The 13,745-nt window shown below is 28.9% G+C and overlaps 3 protein-coding genes across 4 annotated transcripts; 1 reads left to right on the top strand and 2 right to left on the bottom strand.

The window, feature by feature from the left end:
- Positions 1-112: 112 nt before the first annotated feature.
- On the bottom strand, positions 113-2,879 carry LOC122529238 (cyclin-dependent kinase 2-like). The gene is made up of 5 exons (XM_043655131.1): positions 2,535-2,879; positions 1,144-1,339; positions 799-1,071; positions 454-657; positions 113-374 (listed from the first exon to the last, which is right to left on the bottom strand). The coding sequence occupies exons 1-5, from the start codon at positions 2,648-2,650 to the stop codon at positions 264-266; spliced, it is 900 nt and encodes a 299-aa protein (XP_043511066.1). The 5' UTR covers positions 2,651-2,879; the 3' UTR covers positions 113-263.
- Positions 2,880-5,094: 2,215 nt separating this feature from the next.
- Positions 5,095-7,264, bottom strand: LOC122529239 (tetraspanin-13). 2 transcript variants are annotated; one of them, XM_043655132.1, is made up of 7 exons: positions 7,001-7,264; positions 6,588-6,755; positions 6,338-6,436; positions 6,144-6,266; positions 5,939-6,070; positions 5,641-5,768; positions 5,095-5,456 (listed from the first exon to the last, which is right to left on the bottom strand). In XM_043655132.1, exons 1-6 carry the CDS (start codon positions 7,058-7,060, stop codon positions 5,694-5,696), a joined length of 657 nt encoding a protein of 218 aa, XP_043511067.1. In that variant the 5' UTR covers positions 7,061-7,264; the 3' UTR covers positions 5,095-5,456; positions 5,641-5,693. The 2 variants fall into 2 exon arrangements, with proteins under 2 accessions (XP_043511067.1, XP_043511068.1); XM_043655133.1 differs by lacking the exon at positions 5,641-5,768.
- Positions 7,265-9,586: 2,322 nt separating this feature from the next.
- On the top strand, positions 9,587-12,554 carry LOC122529240 (facilitated trehalose transporter Tret1-like). The gene is made up of 3 exons (XM_043655134.1): positions 9,587-9,702; positions 9,790-9,865; positions 10,484-12,554. Exons 2-3 carry the CDS (start codon positions 9,814-9,816, stop codon positions 11,860-11,862), a joined length of 1,431 nt encoding a protein of 476 aa, XP_043511069.1. The 5' UTR covers positions 9,587-9,702; positions 9,790-9,813; the 3' UTR covers positions 11,863-12,554.
- Positions 12,555-13,745: the final 1,191 nt, after the last annotated feature.

The raw sequence follows: 13,745 nt of genomic DNA, 5'->3' as shown, positions 1-13,745 counted from the left end.
TTTACGAAAATAATATTACTTACATATTATCAACTATTATATAGTATAGGTGCTATAATAAAAAATAATAGTAATTAAAGGTATAACAATTTTTAAAGTAATACACACATGGTAAAATATGTAGTGACTTTTAATGTATATATCAAAATATATCTTCGTTATATAAATGCGTTCGGCATGCATAAGGTTTCAAAAATATATGACTTTAATAATTATATTATTGGCAGTTTCACACTGTAATAAAGAATTAGAAAGTATCTAGATCAAGTTTTCTTTGGCAACGGTGGTGGAACTAATGCAACTCCAGTAAAATAAGAATGGGTTAATGCTTTCTTGGCTGCTACCCTCTGATTAGGGTCGTAAGTCAAAAGTCTCTGTTAAAATACGTAATATTAAAATTAATATAAATTTTAAAAATTCAATATTTATTTTTTATCAAAGTGAGTTTCTTACCAAAAGCAAATCTTTGGCATCAGAATCAAAGGAAGGTACAACTTCATCTAAAGATCGGGGTTCCCATCTTGGAAACATTGATGTATAATCACGCAATTGTGATACTCCTGGCCAAATATTCTCATCGGGTGTGCCTAATGTACGAAATATCCTGAAAAGTTGATCTATTTCTGAATCACCTGGAAATAAAGCTCTCCTAGTCGCCTGCAAGAACGTAACTCTTTTAAAAAATTAAATTCATAATTAACCTTTGCAACGTCATACCGATGTCCGATTGAAATGATTAAATAAATAATTTATATTTTACTCGGAATTATTAAATTCATGTTGAATATATAACATTACCATTTCTGCAAATATACAACCTAGACTCCAAACGTCTACTGCATTGGAATACAATTTAGTTCCTAAAAGTATCTCTGGTGCTCTGTACCAAAGAGTTACTATTTCATGCGTATATGTTCGAACTGGAACACCAAATGTTCTGGCTAATCCAAAATCTGCTAATTTTATATGACCTTCCCGATCTATTAATAAATTCTGTGGTTTTAGATCTCTATGCAAGATGCAATGAAGATGGCAGAAGGAAATTGCTTTCAATAATTGATATAAATAACTCTGCAAACATAAGAGATCTGTTTTTGAAAAATGCATGCACCTATTTTGAACTATAAGTTTTTAAGGTAATACCTTGACAAGAGCTTGATCTAATCCTCCTTTGACAGAATCTAATAATTTTTTTAAATCTTGTTGTAAAAATTCAAAAACAAGGTAAAGATGGTTGTCACCATCTACCACATCAAATAACTGAACAATATTTGGATGTGTAAGTTCTCTTAATAATGATATTTCCCGAATAGCAGTGGATGGTACACCTTCACTTTCCCTGATATAAATTAACATTACTTTATTAGTCACATATTGACAATTAATGATAGATTATAACATTCAATTATCCTTCTCTTTCAAAGAACTATGACAAATATATTTATTTACAGATAAAGCAATAAAGATGTACAAATTAGTTTCAGTGTATCTAAATATTAAGTGCATCATATAAAGTATTCAATGAGTACAAAATTATAAATTTTTTATATAAATAAATGTTGTTAGAAAAAGAAAACACAAAAGAAAATTCCATTTAGATGTATAATAAATTAATCAAAAGATTTAAAATTAAAAAACCAGCTGAGCATAACACAATGGGACAAGCTGAATGATGTGGTGCTACGAAAATTTAGTGTAACGTGGCCCCTGCAGATTCAGCTGACCCCAATGTGTAAGTTAGCAGACATGTTAGCAATGCATATAAGCAAAAGCTGAACCAATATGATATTTTATTTTAATATCTCCAAAAGTTATATGTTTAAATAGGAATGATTACATAACAATAATTTCTCTAACCTTAGAAACGTGCAAATTACTTAAATATGTGTGCAGGGTAAACAAATTATTAGTTCTACAAAAATATACTTTTGTTCTGAAGAGACATATGATTTCAATTTAATAACAATTTTTGGGTTATACAATATTATCTATTACCTAAGTTAAGATAGCACATCATATAGATTTAAATTATTTAATACCTAGAACACTGAAAAAGTAAAACATAGTACTATTTTCTTATTATGAAATAAACAATTATATAATGTTAGTAATTAAAATAATTATTTCTTTTTACAAATATTAGAGACATATATATTTATTAGATATACATACAAGTAATGTACATATTCAGTCAAAAGTTAATTGAAAAATTACTTTGCTATATATATATTTATATACACACACAATTACCCATTAGGATTAGAATTAAGTATCTAATTATTCTACATGTATTAACAAAGAAAAAAGTAATCTCAATGGAAATCTGTCTAGATTAGAAACATACTCTCTGCAAAATGTTTAATAGGTTTTCAAATATTAAAATCATCTACTAAAATTCTAATAACTTCAAATTGTTATTAAAAGTATTATATGTTCAGTTTGCGGTTAATGTAGTAATGCTTGTAAACGATACATCACCCGGCAAAGATATACATTGAGTGAAGAATTTCAAATTTTTATTACAATCGACGTACGTTTCGAGACGAATTTTTTTAAGCGCCACCAGCTTTCCAGTTAACTTATCTTTGGCTTTATAAACCACCCCATAGGTCCCTTCTCCTATTTTTTCAATTTTGACGAAGTTGTCCATAACCTCAACGTCACTTTCGACGTTGTCACTCTTATTTTGACACTCCGTTGTAATTGCCGTTTCTTTATCACCGTTCCGATATATTTTGAAATTTTAAGCGTCGACAGACGATGTCGACGACTAACAAATAACTTTTTAACAGCCGTTTTATTAAAATTTTTTGTTTATCAACACTAATAACCCACTTGACACGCGTGCTTCAAAGTAGCCATTTCAAAGTAGAACAATCGATTCGAGAAATCGATAGAATTACATCATCGATCGCTTTATTAAAATTTAATTTAAAATTCTTAAAATAATGTCACTAATGTAACAGGTGAACGAATTTAATAATAAATATTTTGTTACTTGTTCCGCGTAATAATATAATTACGATTGAATATATATATATACTAATCATTTCACAAATAATGACTAAAATATCCATTCATAATTTTATTTGTAATTTTTATATATATTTATTTAAAGAAAGGATGCTACAAGATGGGACAGTAACAATAATATAATTACAATTATAACTATAGTATTATAAATAACAGTATCATAATTAATATAATAATATAACTAATCAGTATCGAAATTCGTAAAGAAATTTTTTAAATATTTCTACTAATTGTAAAATATTTCCAGCAAATATCATAACATCAAGTATATTTTGTTAACATAAATATCGTAATATATATAATTTTTAAAAATAATTTTTTATTAAATATTTAAACAACATATTTTTTGTTGCATTCATATGAAATTGGTGCAAATATTTATTTGGAAAGAAATGCATTTAACTAATATTCTTGTAGTTTTACATGTAACTGATGTACATAATATAATTAAGTTAATTACCTACTAAGATATCTAATAAAGTATGTGTGTTTGTATCTATCGATATTCTCATTACAAATTATCTCCGAATCACATTTCTCATAAATTGTCTTTTCACTTTTCAAAAAAAATTATATATATAAATTATATGACTACATTTATTATTTATTTTGAAACATATATATAGTTAATTATACTTTCTAATATGATATTCCATACTCAGAGAAATTATATATCGAATAATATGTAATTGAGTATACAATACAATGTATAGTAACTTTCATTAATATTCGGAAACTAAATATTCGAAATGTAACAATTTTGTGTAATTTAGTGTCCCAATATTAATGAGAGTTACTCTATATTCAATTATAATTAATTTATAATTAATTATGATAAAAAAAGGAATGTTAATTATTTTTATTAACCCTTCACTGTATCATTCTTTTAACTAAATTGCCCTTCAATTTCTACAATAGTCCGATATAATTTTAAAAAATTTATGGATTAAAAGGATCAATATACATTTTTATATTTAAAAATACATAATATATAAAAATACATAAAATAAAACAAAAAAACTTAATATCTCTAAAAGGTAACTTTACATATTGTTACTTTTTAATTAATTTTATTGCCGTTTTATTGTTTAAAATTAAAAAACAAAAAAAGAAAATATTATTCAACAAAATACTAAAACAAATATAATATGCAGAATCTAAATGCGTATTTTAATAAGACATTTTTATTATATAATGTAACATATAATCAATATTAGGATTGTTATTTAAATTTAAATCAATTATAAAATTAAATTCTAATGGATATTAATCATTTTAAAAAAGCTTCTAAATATAATTTATTAAAGTAGTAATTTATCTTGTGCGTAAACTAATCCAAAAGCTTCAATCGTAAAACTTTTTAAATGCATTGTACACAAGATTTAGGAATATAGTCTAATAAAATCTTATAATCAGAAAAGTAAATATTAAATTAGAGGAAGCATATTATAAATTTAAAATTGATAATGTAGTAATTATGATATTATTATTATACACACGGCAGTATTATGATAATATGTCAAGATCAAAGAATCCTATGTGTAATGTCTTATTTACCGCATCATATTTTACTGTGGGATTAATATGTTTGATTCATTAGCGAAATATTAACTATTAATATTTTATAATTCACAACGAAGTTGCATTTTTTTTTTTATTATGATATTTTGATAAAAGATAATTTGATCCAAATTTGTCTGATTAATTTCATATAGTGAAACTTATTTTGAAAAATTTATGAATTACTACATAATTTGCAAATGTATAGAAAAAATTTCTATTAAATTAAAAAATTTATATAAATATAACAAACGATATTTAATACTTTTCTAAAACCTATTTAAAACAACAAATTTTTTCAACAAGTTTCTTGATAGAAAATCAATTTTATAATTAGAATTAATGGATTTTATGAATTATGCTTCATAAATAAATAAAGTTATATAGAAACGCGCTTGCACAAATGTATCTATATGTTAAACTACAAGGCGCATTGAGGCTTAGTACGATTGTTCTAAATGAATGACTAGAGCACACATTTATCTATCTGTTCTAAAAATCTATGACTGTTCCAAATGTGCTGGTTTTTTTTCTGTTGAGCATTACAAACTCCAGTGAAAGACCAACAGTTCCACAACAATTATATCCAGATGTTGCATGCAAAATGATATTTGTACTATGAAGTAAAAATTAAGTCTAAACTATTAAACAATTGAATATTTCTAAATGTAAATCAAAGTTCTAAATGTAACCAAGGTTCTGATCCTGACAATTCAGCCACCTTATTACTTATTAGAATTCAGTTTCAACTAAAAACGTTTGTTTTAAAATATATGAAATATGTTAATAAAAGTATACTAAGGGAAAACAGCTTTTGAATTCAGTTGATTTCTGAAACGTTTAGCCAAGAAAGCTGCAATCACCTAGAAATTAAATGTATATAGTTTGCACCAAATTTCTTAAATTTAATAAAACTAATATGTACGTATATTAAATTACATAAATATGAAATGGTATTATGTTATGTACATAAAATGTAACTAATAAAAAAATATTCTTCTAAGAATCAATATATAAAATAGAAAATCACAACATGAAACCACCCACCATCTATTAGGAGGATCATATGAGGTGACAGAGGACATAGCGATGGTGTTAGACTAGAGGAAAGCACTAGGATTAGCTCGTGGATCTTTCTGATTCCTGTACCGCACGGTCAACCAAACACCAACAAACTGCAATGGGTTAACAGGTTAACATTTACTACAGTAAAGTGAAGTAAATCACTATTCTTTCTAACATAGTAAAACAATTTCACAAATGTAATGCTATTAAGTATTATATAAAGTTTCACACTGCATTTTTTAAATGTATATAGTATGCAAAATAATTCGTGAACTTTTACCTCGGTAAAACTGAAGAATAATCCTATGCTGCCACATAATTTAAAGGCATAATCAATTGTAGATTGTAATTTTTGCATGCAAGATGGACATTCGCAATCAGTTTCTGTAAAACTAAATGGGCAACAAATTTTCTGAAAAATTAAAACAATGTTATATGTTATTAATATAAATAAATATATTTGATATATATTAAATTATACTTACAGTTTTGCAAGAGTCAATTAATGGATCTGAATTATTTGTATATGTGCTTTCAGTGCCATTAAAGCCACAGCAATTGAAAGTTTCTTGAACCTTATCAATTAATTCATTTGCATGTTTCCAGCCCTAAATGTAATGAATTAAATATCTTTCCTATTATCGAACATGATAACACATACACAAAGTATTAATATTACCTGTTCTGCTAATTGTTCTTGCTGTTTGGTATTGACAGCAAGACAAGCACAGGCAATACTGAATTGGATCAGGAACAGTAAAAATAAGATAAGCATGTACTATAAAGATATTATTAAGGATTATAAGACTATATTATAAGGATTAAGAATATATTATATACAAAACATATTTTTGAAAATATATTATATGTATATAATAATATAAATAAAGTTAAAATTATCCATATATTGTATTTCTTTGAAAGGATACGAAGAATAATAGAACTTGATGATGTTTAACAGCACCAATCAGACCAAGTATAGAAATTAAAATCAAAATAACACCACATGCTAATATACCTCCAATTATAGGAAGATTTGTAACTAATGCAGAAGCTCTTCCATAAACAGCTACGCCGATTAGAATAAATGCAACAACCTAAAATTATTAAGATATAATTTTAAAAATTTATAAAGCTCAGAAATATATTAGAGAATATTCAAATATCGATTGTAATTTTATATTTCTTAATAGTTCCATATATGTATTTATTATGATTGTTATCACAATCTTTAGAGATGCATTTGTTGTAAAATAATTATTAAAATAATTAGGTGAACCAAAATGCATTTGTTTAAAAATTTTGTGGTGTATACAGACTTGTTTCCGGAAATTCTGCTTACAATATAAAGGATGTTTAATGCCGTCAATGCATTTTTAGAGCACGTAAAACCACCACACATCTTCGTATACAGCCTTTGTTCTCTTTAACGAGGATTCGTCGGCTTGCTGAAATCACTGTATTCGAAGAATTTGAATACCGAGTTGTTAATACCACGAATTAGTAACAGAAACGCATGTGAGTTATTACTGATGTAATGAACAAATACTCTGCGACCCCCTCACTGAAGACAGACAATTTACGACTGGTCGCGCTGCAACAGCTCGAATACATTGGAACGAATTAGTATTTCGCTTTGGGCGCGAAATTTCAAAAGCAGGTTCCTCACACGCGATAAACGTAATAAATTAATAAATAACTTATTTATTAATTTATATTAGTGTAATTTCTTTCTATCGTACTATTATTTATTCCGTCAGGTTTTCATAATTCCAAACTTCAAATAATATGTAATAATTTTAAAGTTTGAATAAAAATACATTGTTACATACTACATATACGAGGGATATATTTATATTTATTGAAAATAAATTTTAGTTGAAATAAATAGAAAATTTGATGAATTTTAAATTTAAGATGCTAAATAATTTATGTAAATGTGTTTCTGTTTATTAAATAATCACTGATTTGTACTTGTAAATGAAAGTACAAATTCGACGTAGAATGTTCTTCATAATAATTCTAAAGAATAGTTCGTTTCCATGACAAAAAAATATAGCCATCATAAATGTATCATGATAACGCGTGCAAAGATCAAATATTCTTTATACAGAGTTCAAATTACAACGTCAGAGATAACGTATATGTATGTATGTTTATTTAGTCATTATAAATATGATTTTTATAAAATATCGGAAAGATATTTGAATTACTACCGCTCGAAAATTTATATCGTAAATTTCAAACAAAAAATATCTGAACTTTTATTTATTTCAAAATAAATAAAGTAAAATAAAGAGCTTATAATTTTTATTCATGAATTTATAAGATATAACATGAATATATAAAATATGAATTTATAAGATAATAACAAGTTACATTTTTAATGAACTTGAGAAACTGCATATACAATATAATGAACTAATAAATGTAATAATAATTAAGACCATAACGACTGACAACAGAAAAATAACATTTCTTAAAAATATTTATTTCGTATTCGTTTTAAAATATTAGTTTGTTCCGATTACTTTTAGTATTACCTTTAGTAACATATTTTGTATATATTTCAGTTGTGTAAAATTTAATTTGTGTACTTTACTTTTGCTGATATACGGTATCTTGAGAAGAATTTCATCATGACAATTGTACTCTCGTAAAACTGTTCGACAAGATTTAGAACGATCTGTCAAAACAGTTAGAAATCATCTCTGCAAGTTTTAAAGTGGAAATACTTGGATTCTGTTATTTTCTGCATTGAAGCCTTCTTTTTCCAATGCAAATTTAATTTTTGATAGCGTACATTTGTTTTTCGTTTCTTTAATAGAAGATTCTTTCTAGACCTGTAGCTTTCAGATTTATTCTTCAATAAATATTTTTAGTAATTAGGCTATTCTAATAATACGTAATCCTAAATTCTATGTAATAAATATTATACACTCCACTAACTATTCAGCTTTGGTTATTATTGAATAGCACACATGTTGGAATATTTCGTAACCGCTGGATTCGTTATCAATTTTCTTTAAATCTCGGTGTCTCATGTTTACAATCTTAATGTCTCTATTTAACAATTGTAATACTATGTTACTATATTCTTGAATATTTTTGTTCCTTTATAATATCAAATAAATATTACATTATGTTTCTAGTTATATAGACTATTATTTTATATCTATAAATAGACTATTTATGTTTATAAATAAACGGCAACTTCTCATAGAAGTGGTATTATTAAAATTTCATAGTTTCAAAGTGCTGTGTACACGGTGTGTATTTTCATCAATGCAACGAGAGTCAGTAGAACGTCAGGACGGTCGATGCTTAAAGGAGAGCACTGTGTATTTTATTTCATTTCACTCTGGTATTTTTTAACGATGCCTTTATTTTGATACTGTTAATAAAAAAAAAAAAAGAAAAAAAATGTACAGCCACTTTATCCGCGTTTTGAAAGAAAGAGAAATCTTTAGAGGCGATAATGATCAATATATTTATATAAAAATTAATTTATTCGCGAATATATAGCAATTGATTTATGAAACTACATTAAAAGAAATTTAACAATTCACATTTATAATTAATATGTATTTAATACTTAAGTTTTTCGTTAAATTTTTTGAAATTTTCATTCTTAAATAAATCGTTCAATTAACAATATCCAACAATATTTAAATTCTGAGTAGCACATTGGATTGTATCTGGCGTTTAAAGAAGTAAATAACTGAAGGAATAGTCATAAATACTTCAAGCATATCCTCAAGCGTGTACCTTCTCAAATTCTCTCTTTCTCGCTTTTAAAGCGGAGCTTTCTTACTTTTTATTTCCGTGCTTGTGAAAACATCAATGGGTTTCACTAGTCGCAAAGTGGAGTGTGCACAAGATTCGATTGTGATAACAGGGAAACTGATAAACCGACATATAAAATGTAGTACATCATGATCAAGTTCCCATTCTGTCTATAATGCTTTAGAAAGAGGTACGAAGAACGCCAACGCAAAACCGTCGTTCTTTCTGGTGGCATCGTCGTGTTTCATCGCTATCTCTGTAAATATCGGATTTTTATTTCATTTTATTTATACTTAATAGAATTTAATGAATAATTTTTCATTTTATATATGTTAAATATTTCAGTCCGTAAAAGAAGAAATAAGAAGGATGAACAAATCGCGCATCAAGTGGTGGCCGCAATATTTAGCAGCGATTACAGGTAATTAAAAACCATTGTTAAAGAAAGAAATTAAATGTTTCATTTCAACATTCAATTCACAATAGTCGCATTTTGTTAGTTATACTGATTAAAAGGATTGTAATATTGATGTTACACTGATGACATTACGTTGTTCATTAACTGTAGTTAATGAGTTGCCGACATATATAAATTCATTATTAAGTATGTATTTTCAGAAAAATTTAATTAATTTAATTTCAAATTAAAACTAACGTGTTGTAATATTTGTATGTATCATTTTCATCGAAGAAATATTAACAAGGTAACACCTTCAAATTTCAGGATTATTTTAATAACTATCATTACTTTAATATATAAAATATTTAATTTTAATTTGATAAAAAAACAAGATCAAAATATAGATACCTTTATTTTTATTTGTTGTTTTCATTTCATTCATATTGCTTAATTCTACTTCAAAATGATCATCATTCAATTGACTGACACTTAATGATACTTAATCATCATTATTTAATGTCAAAATTACTAATTTAATGAGAAACAATTTAAAAAGTAACAATATCGATGCGAGATTAGTTGCGAGTCAAGTTATAAATTCGCTATTTATTTCATTTTGTGTTCTTATTTTTCCCTTAGCCACCCTATCTATGGCAACTTCCGGTTCTCACATAGGCTGGACATCACCGATACTACCAAAATTAAAGTCTCCGGACTCCCATATGCCAATAACATCGGACGATGCCTCGTGGATCGCTTCGTTCGTTCTCCTCGGCTCGATACCTGGCAATATCATCGCGGGCCTCATCGTAGATCGGCTGGGGCGTAAAACGTGCCTCCTATTAGCGGGGATACCACTGACTGTTAGTTGGATTTTGATCATCGCAGCCTGGAGTCCGTATGTTCTCTACATTTCAAGATTCATCAGCGGCATAGGGCTTGGCGTGGCTTACGTCATTTGTCCCATGTACATCGGTGAAATCGCCGATAAAGAGATCCGAGGATCCCTGGGCTCTTTCATCAAATTAATGGTAACATTCGGCGAATTGTACGCTCACGCAGTTGGCCCCTTCGTGTCGTACGAGTGTCTGGCATACAGCTGCGTTATAATCCCTGTAATCTTCTTCCTGACGTTCAGCTGGATGCCAGAATCTCCTTACTATTTGTTGATGAGAAATCACGAGGATAGAGCGATGAACAGCCTGAAGCGTCTGAAGAGATACGCAACGGAGGATCAGCTGGAGGAAGACATCGAACAAATACAAAAGACCGTGATCCGCGATCTCAGCGACAAGGGACACATTTGGGATCTGTTCGACACTCCAGGTAACAGAAGAGCTGTAGTAATCAGCTTCGGCCTTCAGCTAGTTCTGCAATTCAGTGGTTTAGGCGCTATAGAAGCGTATACTCAAGAAATTCTCGAGGAGGCTGATACAGGTTTATCCGCTGGAATAGCGGTGATCGTTCTAAGTGTTCTTCAGTTGGTAGCTGGTATCGGTGCGGCAGCTTTGGTTGACAAATTAGGAAGGAGGCCACTGCTTCTCGTCACTACTTTACTCGGTGGATTGTCCTTAACTATCGCTGGGGCGTTTTATCTGTTAAAACAGTACATGTCGATAGACATGACCGGTTTTGGTTGGGTTCTTCATGCCTCTGTCATATTTTACGAACTCATTATCGCATTAGGTTTAAATCCCTTGGCCTACATGATGCTTGGAGAACTTTTCCCGACTAACGTCAAGGGAGCTGCAGTATCTATAGCAAACATGTGGGCATCCTTGTTGGCGTTCATTGTTTCAAAAATGTATCAAGTCATTTCCGATTCTTGCGGTATTTATACCTCTTTCGGTTGGTTCGCTGTTAGCTGCTTCCTTGGAATCGTCTTTATATTCTTCATGGTCCCAGAAACCAAGGGGAAATCGTTGCTAGAGATACAAGAGGAACTGAACTGTAAAAAGAGAAAGCTGAAAAAAAATAGAAAAAGTGATCGGGGAATTCATATTAATACAATAGCTTAAACCAGTAAAGTAAACAATGAAACGATGGTTCCGATACTTGTCGATTATCAAGTAAGTCTGATACGATTAACAATATATTTATCATATTATAAAATCGAGATTGACGCCGCGAAAAGTCTGTGAAATTGGTATTGGTATTAAATTTTTAAAATATTCGGAAGGAATGATAAACCATCGTTTCAACGAAAATGCTGAAAATTTTTTAGATATCTTTCTTTCTTAAGCAAGTCTTCCACGTATTCTGCGAAATCTGCAAGACAAATGCTCGTGTTAAGTATATTCCTGGTGTTAGACTCGAATTGATTTTATTTTAAACTCGAGCAACGTCAAGGCCATTTGTCAAATTTCAATCGAATGGATAACTCTTACTGCTATTAATACAGGAACGTGAAATGTTCCAAAAAAAAAAAAGAAACATATTCTCTGCATTTTTAAAATAATAATTTAGGCTGTAAGATTTTTTCTTTTTTTTTAAGCGAGGGCCCTTATATTCCATGTGAATGAACTGTTTACTTCGGTCAGAGTAACAAGGTTGTCGAAGAACATTTCGATTAAGATTTCATCATTGATCGGCAAAGCACGTTGGTGAGTCCATTTAATAAATCGGATTACTATAATAGAAACACACACAGGTACCGCATATATCACTTGGCCAAATAGTTCTATCGTACGTCATCCTGAATAAAGGTAATGGAAACGAGGAAATATCAAGTCGAACTTACGTGAATATTTGTCAGCAATCGATTACAGTAGAACTCCGTTTATACGAATTTGATAATTTAAGTGAGAGATGTGATTTTGCATAATAGAAAGTAAGAGTTCATTTAATCGGGTTGTCAACAAAAATATTTGGTACAAATAAATATAAACGGAGTTCTATTGCATTTAAGTAGATTATTTGCGAGAAATATACGATGAGATCTAATGGTGACCGAAGTAATTCCCAAGGAGAACAAAATGCGAATTTTTGTTACACATGATTTCTGAAAATTAGTTCTGAAAAGATTTTCAGAAATTATGTCGTATTATGAGTGCATTATGGCCCCAATTGTGTAAAGAGCACACTCGCATGACCACCTTCTTTCCCTTTTAGGCAGGGTTAAACGTTGAGACTGATAGATATTAATTAATCGTGAAGCGCATATTTATTTATCGCCAAACCGAAATCACACTACGAGAAAATGCTCAGATTTATGCTGCGATTTATTGTAACGGGAGATTTAAAAAACGAACGAGATTATCAAATTTATATGAAAAATATTTAATCTATAGATTATCAGGATGCACAATACTCTCTATATATAGAAGCAATTAACTTTTTCAATTCAATCGATACGATCTTAGCACAGTTTAATTAAAATGCAGTCTACTTTAAATTGATTTTGCGTGTGAAAAATTTGCTCGAGGTATTATTAGACTAATCTATGGATTAAATATGAAAATTCTGAAATGTTCCTTGTGATTAGTTTGGCGATTAGGACCATCTTATTTCCCTTTCAGGCAGGGTGCAAGAAAAATTATGCAACTAAATGTCATCGAAAGCGCGTCGCGAATATTATCGCGAGTATTATGAATTCCGCGCACCAATGGCCCTGATGCAAGATGGATTTAGGTGAGCACCGTAGCATGACTAACTTTATTTATCCCTTTCAGGCAGGGTGAAACATATTACTATAAGAATAGCTTCGGCGCAGAATATAATCGGCCCGATTACAATTAAATATCTCTTATTATTAACATCGTTAATGAGAGGCAACAACATATTTTATATATTACATTGCATATGTGAAACATGTGATTTTATTGTCGAATAACTTTACGATCGAATCGATGTTAGCACACGCGTTATATTATACGTAGACGATTCATCTATCCACTTGTAA

The sequence above is a fragment of the Frieseomelitta varia genome, unplaced genomic scaffold (assembly GCF_011392965.1).
Source record: "Frieseomelitta varia isolate USP_RPSP 00005682 unplaced genomic scaffold, Fvar_1.2 scaffold_281, whole genome shotgun sequence".
NCBI lineage: Eukaryota > Metazoa > Arthropoda > Insecta > Hymenoptera > Apidae > Frieseomelitta > Frieseomelitta varia.
The sequence above is the reverse complement of the archived record's forward strand: the minus strand, read 5'-3'. Positions and strand labels throughout refer to the sequence as shown.

Bases quoted from the DNA above. Each gene is read 5' to 3' on its own strand.
- LOC122529238 (XM_043655131.1), bottom strand. From the start codon at position 2,650: ATGGACAACTTCGTCAAAATTGAAAAAATAGGAGAAGGGACCTATGGG. The intron at 1,072-1,143 runs GTATTACCTTAA...TTATGTTTGCAG, and splicing joins TAGATCAAGCTCTTGTCAAG to AGTTATTTATATCAATTATT. The intron at 375-453 runs GTAAGAAACTCA...GTATTTTAACAG, and splicing joins ATGCCAAAGATTTGCTTTTG to AGACTTTTGACTTACGACCC.
- LOC122529239 (XM_043655132.1), bottom strand. From the start codon at position 7,060: ATGTGTGGTGGTTTTACGTGCTCTAAAAATGCATTGACGGCATTAAAC. The intron at 6,267-6,337 runs GTAATATTAATA...CATTACATTTAG, and splicing joins AAGAACAATTAGCAGAACAG to GGCTGGAAACATGCAAATGA. The intron at 5,769-5,938 runs GTAAAAGTTCAC...AACCCATTGCAG, and splicing joins TATTCTTCAGTTTTACCGAG to TTTGTTGGTGTTTGGTTGAC.
- LOC122529240 (XM_043655134.1), top strand. From the start codon at position 9,814: ATGAACAAATCGCGCATCAAGTGGTGGCCGCAATATTTAGCAGCGATT. The intron at 9,866-10,483 runs GTAATTAAAAAC...TTTTTCCCTTAG, and splicing joins ATATTTAGCAGCGATTACAG to CCACCCTATCTATGGCAACT.